Source organism: Stylophora pistillata, chromosome 4 (genome assembly GCF_964205215.1).
Source record: "Stylophora pistillata chromosome 4, jaStyPist1.2, whole genome shotgun sequence".
NCBI classification, from domain to species: Eukaryota; Metazoa; Cnidaria; class Anthozoa; order Scleractinia; family Pocilloporidae; genus Stylophora; species Stylophora pistillata.
In genome coordinates, this window is record NC_142522.1 from 2,055,403 (window position 1) to 2,073,042 (window position 17,640).

At 39.5% G+C, this 17,640-nt stretch overlaps 2 protein-coding genes across 5 annotated transcripts; one reads left to right on the top strand and one right to left on the bottom strand.

Annotated features, from left to right (window-relative positions):
• Positions 1-137: 137 nt before the first annotated feature.
• On the bottom strand, positions 138-6,766 carry LOC111340745 (uncharacterized). Of its 2 annotated transcripts, XR_016000582.1 has the most exons (8): positions 6,529-6,766; positions 6,314-6,388; positions 5,352-5,492; positions 5,070-5,144; positions 2,687-4,605; positions 1,400-1,568; positions 582-1,297; positions 138-412 (listed from the first exon to the last, which is right to left on the bottom strand). XR_016000582.1 is itself a non-coding variant. In XM_022947634.2 (7 exons), exons 1-7 carry the CDS (start codon positions 6,742-6,744, stop codon positions 1,184-1,186), a joined length of 2,709 nt encoding a protein of 902 aa, XP_022803369.1. In that variant the 5' UTR covers positions 6,745-6,766; the 3' UTR covers positions 138-1,183. The 2 variants fall into 2 exon arrangements, 1 of the variants encoding a protein (XP_022803369.1); XM_022947634.2 differs by having other exon boundaries at positions 138-1,297.
• On the top strand, positions 6,318-16,816 carry LOC111340747 (alpha-N-acetylgalactosaminidase-like). 3 transcript variants are annotated; one of them, XM_088758579.1, is made up of 14 exons: positions 6,318-6,461; positions 7,230-7,299; positions 7,621-7,702; positions 8,599-8,691; positions 9,662-9,698; positions 10,178-10,242; positions 10,541-10,708; positions 11,090-11,149; positions 11,301-11,402; positions 12,037-12,111; positions 12,255-12,319; positions 12,687-12,744; positions 13,875-13,991; positions 14,723-16,816. In XM_088758579.1, the coding sequence occupies exons 2-14, from the start codon at positions 7,238-7,240 to the stop codon at positions 14,864-14,866; spliced, it is 1,128 nt and encodes a 375-aa protein (XP_088614705.1). In that variant the 5' UTR covers positions 6,318-6,461; positions 7,230-7,237; the 3' UTR covers positions 14,867-16,816. The 3 variants fall into 3 exon arrangements, with proteins under 3 accessions (XP_088614705.1, XP_022803371.2, XP_088614704.1); XM_022947636.2 differs by lacking the exon at positions 6,318-6,461 and adding an exon at positions 6,878-7,020; XM_088758578.1 differs by lacking the exon at positions 6,318-6,461 and adding an exon at positions 7,032-7,049.
• The last annotated feature ends 824 nt before the right edge of the window (positions 16,817-17,640 follow it).

The window sequence follows — 17,640 nt, forward strand, 5'->3', positions numbered from 1 at the left end:
TTTTGTCTAGAAGCGAGGGGGAGAAGGGTAAACAGGTAAGGTGCTGTGGGGAACAGCAAGGAAGTTGGAGTTTGTTATTTTTTTTTATAATTAAAAGGGTAAAGAGACATTAAATATATTGCACCTGACTCACTTCACATCATTATGACACGCGGGTTTACTTTTCATGCAAATTTAACATCTTACAAAAATATTGAATATCAAAAACATGCAATGGAAGGAAAATAAACAAACAAGCACAGCTGAAAAAGGGGTCTCTTGATAAATGTACCATCACAAGAGCTACACGTAATTTCAGAGTTCAGTGGTGAATGGTATTGCACAAACTTTCTCAAATCAAGGGGAGAGGACTGGGTGAAGAAGGCGCGTAAACACATGCTAATATACGCCACTAAGTTACTTCTTATATTCCCTGAGAAAAAAAGAAAAACATATCAATATTGACACATGATCCGGCCTCTTACGATCTATGTCAAAGATGTTGCTGCATATACAGTTTAAAACAAACAATCATCCTCCAAAAAAGGTTTTTTTTTTTCCAACGCAAACATTTGTAAATTGAAATGGATCTAAGCAGTCACCTTGAGTTCCGCAGTTTGGAATACTCTTCAGTTCTCGCCTTCTCGTGTGACCGTCTGTGAGTTCTTTGCAGGTTTTGTGGTTGAAACATCGCGACAATATAGCTGCGGTTAAAAGTATTTAGCAAACTACGCAGATCAATCATATTTGCAGTTGTTTTTTTTAACTTCAGTTAACGATGGAAAATAAGTTATTGTCACGAAAGATCGAACCCTTTTTTGACCGCGGTAATATATAACCTTGGAAGTTGTGTCTAGCCCAAACTCCATTTCAAGGGCGTGTTCAGTGGGGCATTTCAAAATGGGAACGTAAATTATTTTGTAACCGATCGTCGAAAACAAAACGTCGGCTCAGTTCATGCTATTTTTAGCGTTTCCTGTTTTTATATCCTTTTTGGAGAGCTACGACGTAAACAAAAAGACCTTAAAGTGTTCCACTAAGAGCATAACTCCAAACCGTATTATAATCATATATTGGTGAAATTTTGGACAACTATCAGCTTTGTTCTCTGCTCATTCTTTAAAAAAAAAAAAAAATCTAGGAGCTCGATCCAGGTCTTTTTACAGAAAGAATCCAGGAAAAGTCGAGCCCGCTAGGAATGACTTCAGGTGGATTTCTTGAGCTTTGGAGCAATGAAACTTCTCATGAAGGCTGACAAGGAAGGCGGAATACCAGCATTGGCACGGCTTCTCGATAGAGTCTTATTCACAAACGATATCTGTTTGAAGAAAGAAATTATGTAAATACTAAAATGAATCAGGATAAAAAAAACATGATCATCACATAATTCTATTTTTCTTCTCTCCTTTCATTTGCTTACCTGTACATCTGGCCTCTGAACCAGTAGCGAATTTTCTCGCGAGTTGAACAAAGTCTTGCGTTTTTTGGTGCAGTCTAATATGGATGGGTTTTCAGTACTTGAGGTGCAGGTCGAGCCAAACTGCTTTTCGGGCGGAGCTAACACCTCACGAGCACTCGAAATAGGTTTCCTAAGACCAGACAAAAACAGAGGTTTTAATCACGTTATTTTACGTGTCTACAAACGAGCTCAACTCCCTATTGACAGAGCGTTTGACTTTAAATCAAGTAACCCTAGTTTCAACAAGCCCTGAGTGATGTCGTTACATGATGGGCAACCTAGTGTGTCTCTTTCTGATGGTTATCAAAATACCCCGAGGGTCATGGAATCTTTCAAGTTCAACTTAGCCACATTTTTTTGTTTTTGTTTGAGGTTTTGCACAGTTTGAACAATCTAAGAGATTTCTACGACCCAAGTGTCCCTCGTGAGAAGGCCGCACAAAGAAATACATTTCAAATGGAGTCCTTGGAAAGATATTTCGTTTTAAAAATAAGTAAAGAGAAGAAACTGGAAATATAAACATTTTGCCTCTAGAAAGATTTTTCTCGTCTGGTATTTTTAAATGAAGTATCTAAACTTGAAGACAGTATTGTTATTGAGCTTGTCATAGTTGAAATTCCCGACGAAAGTGATCCATTGAGGAATATTTTGCAAGGTCATAGTCTCGACACTGTTTTTCACAGCAGTATTTGTATCAAAATACCCTTCAACGCCGAAAACTTACTGTTTCTTTCTAACACTCGGATGTTGTTTCGTCTTATTGGCGTCATCTCTGCGTGCCGTTGTTGGAAAAGGGAAGAAGGAATTTCAATGATATTGGACCCCCCCCCAAGCTATTTGATTAAACGCTACGGCGTTGATAATTTTTATTTGCGTTTTCGAGGTGGCGTTCATTGGCGGCGGTCAGTCGAGGGCGCTTTTGAATTCTGAGTACTTACTAATTAAGACGATTTATTGTAAGTGAAACCGCCAATGGAGATGGAGTAGCGACTAGGAAAAAAAAAGTGATTTCTCTTAATAAGCTTGAAATGCCTCAAAATGATCTGTACATCTCTGATCCTGGAAAGGTCCGGTTCATTTCCGAGTGTTCTGTAGCTCAGCTGGTCAAGCATCAGACTGAAAAATCGTAAGGTCTGAGGTTCGAATCGTCACGCTTTTGAAAAATTTCAATCATCTTTCCGCAAAAAAAATCTCCACTTCCTAAACAAAACCTCATCAACTTCAGGAAAATAAGGAAAGATCTCTTACCTTTTCTTTTGTCCCGTCTGTTTGCCACGCAGGGTGTTTTCTTTTGAGCCCTTTGTTATTTTTTCTTCGCCTCTTGCCTCTGGGGGACCTTGCTTGTTTCTTCTCGATCGACCTTTGTCCTGCGACTTCTGTTCATGAGTCTGACTCGTTAGTTGCGTGTTGGAATCCACGTCAGTTGTGTGTACGTCTCGTTTTCTCTTTGATTCAGTGACATCATCAACTGCTTGTAACTGCTCCTCTTTTTGTTTCCAGTTTCTGTTCTTCGAGGAAAGGCCATTTTTCTCCTTTTCATTGTTAACTTCAAGCCCTCGTTGGAATTTCTCGCTATGCGAGGGTTTTTCATGGACAGAGAATGTTTCTTCGACCGTTTTGATTGGATTGTCGTTTAATACTAACTTCCCTTCATCCGATTCAAGATCTTTGAAAAGTTGGCCATGAGCGGATGCCCTTTTACTCAACCCTCCCAGCACTTCTGTTTCCGGTAGTTGAGATGTCCCGTCAAGAGGTTTGTGAGCTGTCGTTCCTCGTGAGGGGCGTAACTTGTCAACACGCGGGCGATCAATTTCGCTTGATGGCATCTCAATGTCACGGGAAAATGGCTCAACTTCTGGTGATGATTTCTTCAAAATGGCGGGTTCGCGACCTTTCAGACATTCGACGCTGGTTTTGGCTTTCTTTGTCACGGTCTCGCCTTCAATAATATTTGTTTTTTGTTTAATTTCCTTAGCTCTCCTTCTCAAGACTTTTCTTGACCCATGATCTCTATTGCCATGTGCACTTCTCAGCTCAATCCCTTTTTCTTCCGCAGGTGAAGGCTTTTCCTCTGCCGATGTTGCTTGTCTTTGGCTTCCCTTTTCCTTTATGCTCTTACGTTTTTTCTTATCCTGTTCTCGGACGCCTGAGAACTCTTCATTCCGCTCATCTTTGGAAGACTCCTCTGCTTTTTCATTTTCCCCGGTCCATTGTTTATGTTCTTCACTTAAATCAAGAAAGAAATCGTTGTCTTCGTCAGTGGATAAGCTCTTCTCTTCCCCAGTCCCTGGATTCGTACTTTTTGGAATCTGCTTCTGTGAAGCTGTTTTCTCAAATTTCTTTTCGTGATCTTGTAATTCGTGGTTATTTAAGTTCCCTTTTGCTTCGTCGCCACTTTCCAATTCTCCCCTGTTTGCAGTATCCTCAACAACTACATGTTTTAACATCTCTCGTACAATTTCACAACGTCTCTCTTTTATTGATTTTATTTCTTCAGCTTGAACCTCTTTACCAGGTTTATCTTCACCTTTCTCCAGATTTTTATCAATCTCTGGTGATTTCTGTAACCTTCTCGGGGTTTTGCAATACTGAAAAGGGACGTCATCCTCTACAGAAGCACTGGCTGCTATGGAGAAACGTCTGACGTTGCTGGGTTGAAGGAATTCTCTCGGCGCCTCTCTCAGTGTACTTGAATCTCTCTGAGGTTTCGCCGCTTGTTTTCCTGTAAGAGTTGAAGTATTCCCCTCACATGTAACCTTATGATCACAAAGAACTTTCTTCTTTCGAAGACTCTTTTGTTTTTCTTCGATTATTTTCTTACCAAATTTGTCATCTTCTTTTTCTTTCTTATTGTCTTGGACAGTTTTATCTTTCGCTTTTCTCCCCTTTTCATTTTTGCGTTGATCTTTCTTCGGTTCCGCTTTTTTTCTTCCACCCTTGCTATTCACTTTCCCATCTTCTTTCACAACATCCTTCTTTCCATTGTCGCTTCCATTCCCATTTTTTAGATCTCTTCCAATCTCTTGGCCATCATAATTAGACCCCTGGGAAAGTTCGCTCATCGAAGTTGAAGACTGCACTTGCGTCGAGGCGTTACTCTTTTGAGAATCAACTTGAGTCATTGTCGAAGCGTTGTTCACATCAGTCCTTGCTTGAATACCCTTAGTCTTGATCCAAAGAGAAAATACCGGATCCTTGATTAGATTCATTCGTGTTTGCGTCAAATAATCAGAAGCTAGTTGAGTTGCAGAAAGCGTTTCCTTCGCATTCGTTCGTTTTTCTGGATTACGTTTGGGTGCACTGAAAGGCTGGGCCAACTAGACGGCATCGCGCAGCGGCAAGTCTGAACAACAAGCCCGGCTCTGTATGAACTGCTTCCACGACAAATCGCCGCGACAATTTGTCTCGCGTGCTATGACTTTGTGTGTGAAAAGCTGTCATACTGACTGAATTTTGCAATCAGTTACACGAATTGAAGCCAGTCTGAATTCGTGCAGCTGACCATAAAGAGAAAAATCAGTTCATGTAGCGCGTATGGGCCTGACTGGAAACGCTCAAAAAATGGAAAACAGCACCAAAAACGCCTTAATCTTCAAGAATAAGATGGCGAAAGGAAAAAGAAAATATTTACCCTCATTGAAACTTTTTTCTTTTTCAACTCCCTTCTAAGGTCTTCAGCGTCCTTAGATGCTTGAACCTGCTTGTCCTTTGCGGAAATAAATAGAAAAATATGACAAAAAAACTAAGGCATGGCTTAAGCAATGGAGGAGTTTTCATAAGAGAGGGGTTCAAGAACTATTCTCTAAGACGTGTATAAATTCCGGAACTTGGACCATCGTAATGAATACATCTTTTAAGGCTGGCAAGCAGTTTTTACTTTCTTGTTTGTTAGAAAACGCTTCATGAAAATTACCTTCCATGTCATAATCTCCCTTTTCAATAGATTTTCCTTGTTACTCGAAGTGGCTCTGTATTTTTCAATTTTCCTATCCATCTCCGATTTCATTCTGTCTTCCAGTTCTTTCTTCTCTTGAAGATGCTGAATTTTTTCATCCTATGGGTTAAAGTTAGAATGATGGTGATAATAGCTATAACAAGCATGAATAAAATGACAATGATAATGATTTTTACAATAATGATACAGATGTAATAGTAACAATAATAACACCTTTATTTAGACACGATAATGTTTAAAGCTGAACAGTTTGTGGGGTCGTGTGTAAATCCAAATAAAATCTAAATTAAATAAACTCATATGATGATGGTTTTTGAGGAGAGGGGAAAACCGGAGTACCCGGAGAAAAACCTCTCGGAGCAGAGTAGAGAACCAACAAACTCAATCCACATATGACGCCGGGTCCGGGAATCGAACCCGGGACACATTGGTGGAAGGCGAGCACTCTCACCACTACACCAACCCTGCCCCCCTTCCATGTCATCAGGAGAGGATTGAGAACAAATTAATGAAAAGAAGATGGAGATGGATTGGCCACGTACTGAGGAAAGAACCTGATGACATTACCAAAACAGCTCTTGCTGAAGAGCCTCAACCTTACCTGGCACCCAGTCCAGAGACTGGCCAAAGACAGACGGGAGTGGAGAGCTTTTGTTGCTGCCCTACATGCTAGGAGGCACAATGGGCAAGATAGATAGATAAAAAATCTAGACACTCTAAAATTAAATTTTAAATATCTTTTTTGAGACCTATATATGATGTATAAACCTTGGTCCTAGGGTTGGCTCGTTTGCGTCAAGATTTCCGAGGAGGAGAGTTTCCACAGGTTACCCGAAATGGACCCTACATTACAGTATCTCGATCTATTTCGCCGATCCCGAGAAGGCTCGAGAAAACAGGACTTAGCAATCGGCATTTACCTGCAGTGTCTTTTGAGCAGTTTCTTGCTGGCTTGTCGCGTTCTTGAGTTCTGTTGACAGGGATTCAAGTTGCTCCTAAAAGTAAAAACACGGGAGAAGATTGACGCCCGAATTCATCAAGACTACCATAAGTGCGAAATTCAATGAGGTAAGAACTACAAATGACTTTATGTGGGTAAATAACTAGATCTTCCACCATTGTCTTTCACTTTTACCTTCAGTCTGCAGTCGTGTTCTCGGAGTTTGTTATTGACACGAACACTCTTTGTAAGCTGCTCATTTTTGTACAAGAGCTCTAATTCTACCATAGAACGTTTGCAGAAAAGCGTATCCTGGTACACCTGCAGCTTAGATCTTTCGTATTCAGCTTCTAAAAATTTGAGTTCAGCGGAAAACCAGGTTTCTTCCTTCTCTTTGGCGTCTTCCGCCATCTTTGTCAGTTTGAAAATTATCGCTAGCGCTTTGTTTTCAAACTTGTCAACTGTGATCGCTGATTGGTAAAAATTTAGAAAATATTTTGTGCTGATTGGCTCTTTAAAATTACCTCAAAAGTCACCGCTGACTGCAGAAATAGATGTCGCTGGCGCTTTAGATAAAGGAGAGGAAGATCATGTCGGCGCTGTTTGGAAATTTGATTATTTTCTTAAAATTTCTGGTCATATTTCCAGCACATGCCCTTGACAATGGCTTAGCCATCACTCCACCAAGTACGCCTTTAATAGTTAGTTGCAGATAAGTGAGAAATAAGAGACCGTATTTTTTTTTAGATATTGATACAAGAATGTTTTTTTTTCCTCTATCAGCTGTTTTGACTGGATGCACAACTTTTGTGCTACGCGTTTTCATATTTCATTAAACTAAGTCTCTATTTGAACAAACAACCCTATAAATGATTTCCCAATGACATTATTTTCAGTGGGATGGATGGCATGGGAGAGATTTCGATGTAACATAGACTGTGACGATGATCCACAAAATTGTGTCAGGTAAAAGTTAACAAGCCTTTAGTTTAAATACCGGGTACTATGAAGGCGCTAAAACGTTAAAGCGCAAGCTCAAACTTGTTTGCAATCTCATTATTTGAATATACCTCTTAACATACCGTGAAATTTTTAAGAACTTTATTTTTATCGATGAAGTGAAATGTGCACAATATACACTCTGAGATTCCTAGTGAATGAGGGGTAAAGCTGGGAAAAACATTTTTTTGAGGTTAGATATGTAAACAGTATAATGTTTACTAGATTTTAAGATTTCACCTTCCTTCTTTGGTATTTTATAAATCGTTATTTTTTTTTCTTCTGAAGTGAAAAATTGTTCATGCAAATGGCTGATCGCATTGCTGAAGATGGCTTTCAAAAAGCTGGATACAAATACGTCTGTATAGACGTGAGTGCCATGCAAAACTTTTTAGCTACTTATGATTTGATGCGTGTAGAACATGGTATTATGTAAGTTATTATGTAGTAGTGCGAGGGGTGATGGCCTCATGGTTAGTGCCCTGACAACTCTGGATCAAGTGGTCTTGGGTTCAAACCCTGGCTCACTGGGGACATTGTGTTGTGTTCTTAGGCATCTATGGAAGAGTAGAATACTCCAAGTTGCTTCATGCAACAGAAACCAGAGTTAAGCACAGGCCTGATGGGCTACTTGGCTTGTAAACAGACTTTACTTTATCATGTAGTAAGGTTGACAGTTACTAGTATATATATAATTACCACCTCACCTGTGTAGTAGGTTGTAGTTCAGAATTTAAACTGGCCAATTGAATAATAAATCATAAAAAATAATGAAACTGGATTTTAGCCATGGTGTATACATATACACATAGTATACTTTGTTGTCCACTGTTTTCTGGTAAAACTGAATTTTTGGCTTTTGGCTTTTGGTGTTTTTTTCCAAAGAGGGGAACTTCATTTATCATAGCAAATCCTGACAGTATAGATGAGAAGCAATGAAAGCCACAGCAGTGAGAATTCTTTGTTCCTACCATCTTTATTTTTAACCCCCAAACTATCAAGATCTGTATAGCACCCCCCTTCTCTATCTTTGATACATTTTTTTTCATTTAAGGTAGGAGAATTTGGTGTTGAATCAAAAGTGATATTTCTAAAGTGGTATGTGTCTTTTTCTCATCACCTGTTTGCTGGAGAGTGCTGATAATTGTAAGGAGAAACTCCTTTTTGATAACTCTTGGGGAGTGAAAGGGTTTATAACAAATTAACACACTTTACAATATTATTATATCTCCTAATTTTAACACTGTGGTGACTTATATATATCAGGATTGCTGGGCTTCCTACAATCGCACATTAGAAGGTGATCTTCAGCCAGATCCTACAAGATTTCCAAGTGGAATTAAGAAGCTTGCTGATTATGTAAGTGATAATAATGATTAAGAATAAAGGTAGATAATAGTAGAGTGGAATTTATTAGACTCTGAGGCACATCCGCAGCAGGCTCTTTTTTAATTGTCTCCGGATTGAGTTTGAATTTGGAGTGTTGGTTTTTGGGAGGAGGGAGGAGGAAAACAGCAGAATGGGAAGAACAACTCTCAGGGCAAGGAAGAAAAAAAACAACAAAGTGAACTAATAATTTATGGCAAGCTGGGCACTGAACTGGAGCCAGAGTGAGGGAAACTAGAGCCACAGTAGGGGTGAGGGGAGGAGGTTGGGAGAAGGGGGGATGTAAGCCAGTGGGAAGAAAGAGAGACAACCACCTCCTGGTTAGCTTAATGGATAGAGTGCCGGACTGTTGAGCAGGAGGTCGAGGGTTTGAGCCAGGCTGGACCAACACTCAAGGTCTTAAAATTACTGAGGAGAATGTGCTACCTTTCTATAATATCAGGAAATGGATAGACATTCTAGTCTTCTCGGATAAGGACAAATAAACCATAGGTCCCGTCTCCTGCAGGGTAGGGGTAGGAGACATTAATTTCCCACGCACGAGATCACTGTGTGATGGATGTCCTCCCCTGGGGTGGGATTGGTGGGTACCAGGGCCCACAGTAATTGGTGCAAGCTGTTAGGGGGTCCCTACTTGTCAGCGAAGCTAATAAATTAAATTAAATTAAATTAGACACAGGCTCCAACCCTTGTACTCCTCTCTAGCTTCCTGGTGAGTTGATGATTTTTACCCCACATAACCCCAATGAAATAAATTATTTCTAACAGTAAATTATAAGTTGAGTGATGTACAGATCAAACCTCTTTGTAAAGTAATGTCATCTATTGTGCAAAACAGACAATACCAGGACTCTTTCTCTTTAGTTCCAACTATTTTCTGGAATTTGCGACTCTCCATCACAGATTTATTGAATTTTCTTTTATCAATCATTATTTTCTTCAGATTCATTCCAAAGGTCTCAAGTTTGGATTATATGCAGGTAAAATGTTCATGAAATGGCAGAACACTCAGGAATTGGATTTTGTTGTTATGTTTTAACCAAATTTGTCCCTGTAACATCTTTTCCACCTTGTCCAGTGTTCAACACTAAATCTTGCCTCATTGCCAGGGGCATTTGAAACATCTCTGTGAGCAACTAAAACAACTCTAAGACTTGTCCGATGGGGCAAGTAATATGATGTAGTGACCATAAAAAGTGTCAAGCACTGTAGCCTGGTTGGTTTTATTTGTTATTTTAACAAATCAATTTTCCATGGTGAAATTAGTTGGTGAAAAAAATTAAACAAGAGGTAATATTAGTACCACAACCTAAGCACTCTACACTAAGGAACACCGGACATAGTTTTTTCATTATGGCTGTCGTTTATGTTATCTAAATTTCCCAGAGGTACAAGGTCAAAATAGTAATTGTCAATCTCTTACAATAATTGCTCTGACTTGAACTTTGTTTTCTTCTAGATTATGGTCATCTAACCTGTGAGCGTTATCCAGGAAGCATAGACTACATTCAACAGGACATGCAGGTACTTCTTTGCTCACTGATGGTTACCGTTACATAATACTCTCTAAAAAATCATTGTCTGAAGCATCATTGAAATGGTATCCCAGTTAAACCAATTTGCATGCAAAACTCCTTAAAATACAATACTCAAACCAAATGAAAACACTACCACTTGCATATCATACAATATTAATTTCCGTGGTTTGCAAGCAAGATAGATGTCGCAGTTTCTGCTGTACCTGTTTGCTGGCGGAGGCACATGTGAGAGATAAAATTCATCACTCTGTTATATATATTCCCATTTTGTTTTTCATTTGTAGTTGTTTGCTGACTGGGGTGTGGATTATCTTAAGATGGACGGTTGTTTTGCTGATCCTCTTACATTTGACGAGGGCTATCCCACAGTAACAAGGGCACTGAATGAAACAGGGAGACATATTGTGTTCTCCTGTAGCTGGCCTGCGTATCAAGTGTGGGGTGGAATGACGGTAATTTTGCAATCATTATGAATTTTTTTATGAATCTCAGCTAAATAACTATCTAGCCACTACACTGGCCTGCCCCTATCAGTGTCACAGAGCATAGACTTATTTTGATTATGTTTCTATGTTAGTTGTGTAAGATTATAACTTTTAGTTTATTTGCAGACAACTTTCACCCTTCACTACCAAATCAGAAGTGAAGTAACTTTCTCAGGAGCCAGATACTTTTTTCTGTCAAGTTTTAGGGTTTTAGGATCCACTTAAATTGAATTGGAGGGACTTTCACATATAAAATATAGCTTTACACCTATGCTGTTACTTTGTAATTATTGCAAATTAGCTGCAAGGATCAATTGTGATTATGAATGTTCTTAATTTGCTTGCCAGCCCAATTACCAGCTCATTGCAAAGCACTGTAATTTATGGAGGAATTATAATGACATACAGGTAACACACATCATTATAAAGTAACTACTAAAAGCAGTGATGTTTATTTCATCATTTTGAACTAAAATTTCTTCTAGTACTTAATCCCTGTACTGCATCATTATTGCTTTCTCTTTGTTCTTGACAACTTTTTTATTATCATATGTCCAAGGATTCTTGGCTCAGTATGGTTAGAATTGTTGAATGGTATGGTGATCACCAACATGAAATGATACCTGTTGCTGGACCAGGACAATGGAATGATCCCGACCAGGTGAGGTGTTCTAACTGCATAGAGACTTAAAGGCATCATTTGTGTTACACTTGATCTCAAAGCCACTACCTGTCAATGTTGTACTGTTGCGCTAACAACCCATGAGCCCTGACTTTAGACCTGCCACACCAGCTTCATATCCAGCACTTTGAAACCACAACCTCCACCCTACAGTGATAAGTGATTCTCCACTTGAGAAGGCTTTCATTTGGGATACATGACACAAACAAAGATGGCCAGTATCCAAAAAGGGCCTGTGGAGGGCACCAAGTGACCTGCTCTAACCAACTGGCATCGTTTTTGAACTTTCCTAAGTTGTTGCTTTTACCTTAGAAAGGGCCTGTTTACTTATAAATTCCTAAAATTTGGTTTCAGCTGACCTACCTGCTTCATGTTATAAGTCATGCTCTCTTTCTATTGAAAATTCCAAACTGAAGGGAAAACAGTTCAAAATAGCAACCAGACGTAAAATTCATAACTTTCGGACTAACTTGCATGGTACTTCATTGGTGCAAATTAAGAAACTAAAAATTCAGGTCAGTACGTATGTCAGGCATGAATAAACTCACTCGTTCATTTACACAGTAGAATATGAGTTATGATCAATTGCTCACCAGATGTTTTGTTTCATCAGCTGTTGATTGGAAATTTTGGTCTTAGCTACGAACAGTCTAAGTCACAGTTTGCTCTCTGGGCAATTCTGGCTGCTGTAAGTTATGGCACAATTTTCTGTAATTGTCCTTTGATCTTTGATGCGATCTTGGTAGATATTTTACATGTAGTTTGGAGACAGATGATTATTGGTCATTTATTTTATTTTGATGTTTTCTGTAATATTTTTTTACGTTACAGCCTCTCATGATGTCAAACGATCTTCGTGATATTGCTCCATGGGCCAGGGAAATATTATTAAACATGTAAGAGGTTCAGTTGATTTAAAATAACTCAGTGAAGAAACAGCTGGATCATCACTGATATAGAAATAGATAAATTGGAAGTTAAAAGTAAGACTCTCGCAGAGAGGCCTTTGTCAGCGCTGCCAGGTTGAATTCAGGAAGGTAAAGCTGAGAACCCTGGGAAAAACTCTCGGACTGAGAACGAGAATCAACAAAAAGCTAAAACCATATGTAATGTCAGGTTTGAGAATCGAACCCAGGCACCAGAAGAAGGAAGCGAGCATTCTTACCATTGCGTCATCGCTACTCCCCACTTTCCTCTTCCAAGCCAAGTTACAGAGGATTTTCCTTTTATTCAATTTTTTGGTTTCTCTCCCTTTTTTGTCAGGGAGGTGATAGATGTGAATCAGGACAAACTGGGAAAGATGGGGCGACGAGTGACTCAGGTTAGAATCCAAGTACAGGCGAGAGTGTTTTTATGTTAAACAGGAACGAATCTGTCTTCTGATTCCTCACAAAGAAATGTTTCTTAACACAAAGGGGATCATGCATTTGTGATAGGGAAAACAAGTAAAAAACAACAAACAACAACAACAACGATAGTAACAAGAGAAAAACCAAAATGAAAACACACTTGTGTCCGATTTTGGACACCAGTGTCCGATTTTAGACACCAGTGTCCGATTTTGGACACCAGTGTCCGATTTTAGACACCAGTGTCCGATTTTGGACACCAGTGTCCGATTTTGGACACCAGTGTCCGATTTTAGACACCAGTGTCCGATTTTAGACACCAGTGTCCGATTTTGGACACCAGTGTCCGATTTTAGACACCAGTGTCCGATTTTGGACACCAGTGTCCGATTTTGGACACCAGTGTCCGATTTTAGACACCAGTGTCCGATTTTAGACACCAGTGTCCGATTTTGGACACCAGTGTCCGATTTTAGACACCAGTGTCCGATTTTGGACACCAGTGTCCGATTTTGGACACCAGTGTCCGATTTTAGACACCAGTGTCCGATTTTAGACACCAGTGTCCGATTTTGGACACCAGTGTCCGATTTTGGACACCAGTGTCCGATTTTAGACACCAGTGTCCGATTTTGGACACCAGTGTCCGATTTTAGACAATAGTGTCCGATTCTAAGCACTGGTGTCCGGTTTTAGGCACTAGTGACCGATTTTAGACACTAGTAGGTCTTAACTTAAAACTCTAAATTTTTCCTTACAAATATAATTTTGACCTAATTTTGACCGGACATTATCGTTGAAGGGGCCTTTATTTCAAGCCCTGCACTATTGTACGATTTTAGTCACAAATGTCCGATTTTAGACACAAGTGTTTCATTTTTCAAACTAGTAATCTAATTCAAACGCTAGTCTGATTTTAAAGACTAGCTTCCGATTTCGGTCACGGAAGAGTTTATCGGAGCACTGAGATGTAACGCGAAATGTATGCAATTTGGGAATACTTTGGACATTAATATGAGAAACTCGCTATACCAGTATTTGCTTCATCGGCTATATTCTCAACTCATTTCTGACTAGTAAACTCTATATAATTGTTGATTAGTCCCCCAGGAGGTTTACTGAGGTGTGGTGTCGTCCGCTGCATGATGGATCTGTTGCTGTGGTTTTGTCCAGTCGTAGAGCTGACCAGCCCATTCACATTGAGGCGTTCTTCCACGAGGTACAGCTAAAATATAAATTTTTTGACATGGAGTCTTTGAAATGTTGAAAATTAGCTTTAATGCGTCTGTATAATTTGGCAAATCGCTGAGACGATTTATGTTTAGCACTTGAGTGGAAACATCTTTAGAGAGATATGGTTTCCGAAGTGGGTGGTTTAACTTCGATCTTAAACGGTGAAAGTTTACTCTCACATACGGTGGTGGCGAATTTTCATGAAAGTTGACTCAACAAAAACTGACTGATAGCTTCTTCAAAGATAACAAAACGAAATCTCGATTCTAGAGACAGGGGGACATTGGGGTTTGCGGTGTTGACCCTTTTTTCAATACGGTACATGTATTGCGATGAAGAACAACTCGCATTGCGGTGTTACGGTGAACTCAAACCTTAGGGCATACGATGTTTTAAATTTCAAACCGACGGTGTTTGGTGAAATAAACCATTTCCAGTGTTGAAGTTTATTCTTTAACCCTTTTAAAAAACTAGCCTTTGATAACCCGTGGTTAATTGATTGTCGAACGCAATGACCTTTTGATAGACTGGCAATGATACTCCGAGTCGCAATATGCCATAGAAATCGGGATAAACTTCTATCTTGATGGGTCACTTCGCTGGAATACAGACATGACGAACCTTAACAGATGTTTTATTTCGCTTTTTCTCCCTTCTAGCGTGAGAGGGATTTTCCTATTCCTAATTCAATATTATTGTTATCATTGTTTCTTTTAGGTTGGTCTGCCTACCATCATGGCGAAGGCACGCGATCTTTTTGAACATAAGGACCTCGGCTCATTCAAGAAAAGCTTCAGGGCTAAAGTTAACCCTAGTGGGGTAGTCATGGTCAAATTGTCTCCTATACATTATGAGTTGTGAGATGGATCAGCAGCAGTTTGTTTTTTTATTTAAAATTATTATTTATTTGTAAAACCGCCTCCCGGTTAGCTCAATGGATATAGCGCCGGACTGTTGAGCGGGAAGTCGAGGGTTCGAGCCCTGGCCGGACCAACACTCAAGGGCTTAAAATTACTGAGGAGAATGTGCTACCTTTCTATAATATCAGGAAATGGATAGATATTCTAGTCTTCTCGGATAAGGACGAATAAACCATAGGTCCCGTCTCCTGTTGGGTAGGGGTAGGAGACGTTAATTTCCCACGCACGAGATCACTGCGTGGTGGATGTCCTCCCCTGGGATGGGATGGGTGGGTACTAGGGCCCGCAGTAATTGGCGCAAGCTGTTGCGGGGTCCCTGCCTGTCTGCGAAGCTAATAAATTAAATTAAAACGTAGATATAGAGAACCAACCAATGATCATTCTACGACCTGTCCGCGCGACACGCGTAAAGGGCAGCAAAACACGCGCGAACAAGTTGCGTTTATTATCGAGGTCTCTAAACCAAAACTATCGCATCAGTCTAAAGAAAACGAACAGTGTTTCCAACTGAAACAATCGTTAATTCTTCTTGAAACGAATTGTTTTGAAAGACCGCTTAATGGATTTTGATCAGTTCTGATCGTTATTTACGTTCGTGAACCCAGACGACAGCAAAGTGACTTCTGCAGCTGCGTACTAGTCACAATAAATTGTGTCAATCACTGGTTACGACCACATCAAGCGCAGATGACAAAAACCTAAGATGGATTTCAGTGCTTGTTTTTTGCTATCGGATTGGTCAGTTCTGTATAATTGGTAAATAGAATATGTGGATGACTACTAGCCTGTGTACAGCCGCCCAACCCCCTCGAAAAAATCGGGGAGGGAGCTCCCTCCCCGATTTTTTCGATCTCTCCCCGATTTTTTCGCTCCCTCCCCGATTTTTTCGATCTCTCCCCGATTTTTTCGCTCCCTCCCCGATTTTTTCGAGGGGATGGGGCGGCTGTACACATGCTAGATGATTACAGGTACACAAGAGATTATAAACTGATTTTAATATTTTGATGTACACGGAAGATTTACGGAGACTTAAAGAACTGAATTTCAATATGCTATAGTTGCGTTTGAGGTGCCTTGATTTTACGACTATAAACATTGGATGACAAAATTTACCGTATTTTCAGGATCAGTGACAGTATCTTAAGTAATTGCCCACCCACCCCTTCCCTAACCGAATAATTAACCATAATTTGTTGATTGTTGGTCGTTAGGGAAGGGGTAGGTGCGTAGTTGCTCAGTTTCTGAGATTGATTCAAATTTCTCTTCTATTAGCCTTTACTTATAATTTGATTAGAATCCTTTACTTACAATACCTATCGATTTTGTTTTTAATTTTTTTTGTTTACGCAGCATTTTTGCAGTTCTTACCAGAGACATATAATCACATTTGCTCCTTTTCTTGTTTAACAGCCTTTTAATCACCGCAGAAACATGTAACTTTTCTAACGATTATAAGGTCGTCTCTGGTGAGGATGATTTCCTTCGTAGAAATTGAGGTTAAATTCAGTTCCCTGTAAGTTAGAATTGCTAAGTTAAACGCCCTGTAAACGTTGTTTAAAGTATTTTCTAGGTTGAGATTTGTAATTAGTTTTAATTTTTATTTTGAGTGTTTATATCTAAAAGCTAAAATTGCTCCAAAACTATTTTAATATAAAGTAAGAATATAAAACTTAGATTTTAAGAATGTGATAGCTAGACTGTTTTTACCTATTTTGTGATTCCGTAACCAAGATACCTAGATGGACAAGCCAAGAAAATAGAAATAGTAAAGTATACTTGTGTTTATGAGTGAAGTCCATTCAGTTATTGATTACCATTACTGGAAGCTGTAGTTCCATAGAAAGGTAACGATATCAAAGCTAGCGAAATAAAAAAAAAGGTAAAAATCAAACAGCAGCCTTTTACATTGTTCATTTAGCGAAATAGCCATCATCACAGCGCGTGTCTAGTCACTGTATATTCACCCACATCTCGTTCGCTCGCGTAACTTCAAATCACTTGCCGAGTTACCGAACAGACGTTCTGGAATTCAGCTGAGCTTTCTAAGTCAATACTTAAGTAATGCAAGCTATCAACAGACCTTCTTTCTTAGCTACGACCGTATAGATAGCGAGCTGAAAAGAGCGAATCCGCGCGCACAGCGCAAACGGCTGCACTCGACAAGGCCCGGAAAAGAGTTACCGGCGATCTTCGTTGTTATGAGCTGTGGATAAACTCCCAGCCAAGCTGGGTAATCTTCTCACACAGCTAGAGGGACAGAGCAATACTTCTTTGTCATTCATAGCAATAAAAACAAAAAATCAAAACAAAACGTGCAGGTCTTAAATTTACAAGAGATTATCACTGGGCGTGTCCAAATGCCTTAAAGTACCTCTGAAACGGTGTTGTCCCCGTAGCTTTCCAGATTGTCCATACATTTTTGTCACGATAACTGAATCACAAGCGATTGTTATAGCTTATACCTAGAGTATGTTGGCTACACTTGAAGTCTTACTAAATTAAGTAAAATGACAACTATGGCAAATGTAACAATTACGATATCCCTAATGTTCAAGAGAAACTTTCAGGCAAAACCGCAAAAAATTCGATCAAAACCAAAAACCGCATGCAAAACCGTCTAAACTGATAAATTTGCTCATCTCAGTTGTCAAAATCCTAATCCAACTGCTACTGTGGTTACAAGTGGAGCAGCATAGGTTTCGCGGCTATTCGAGA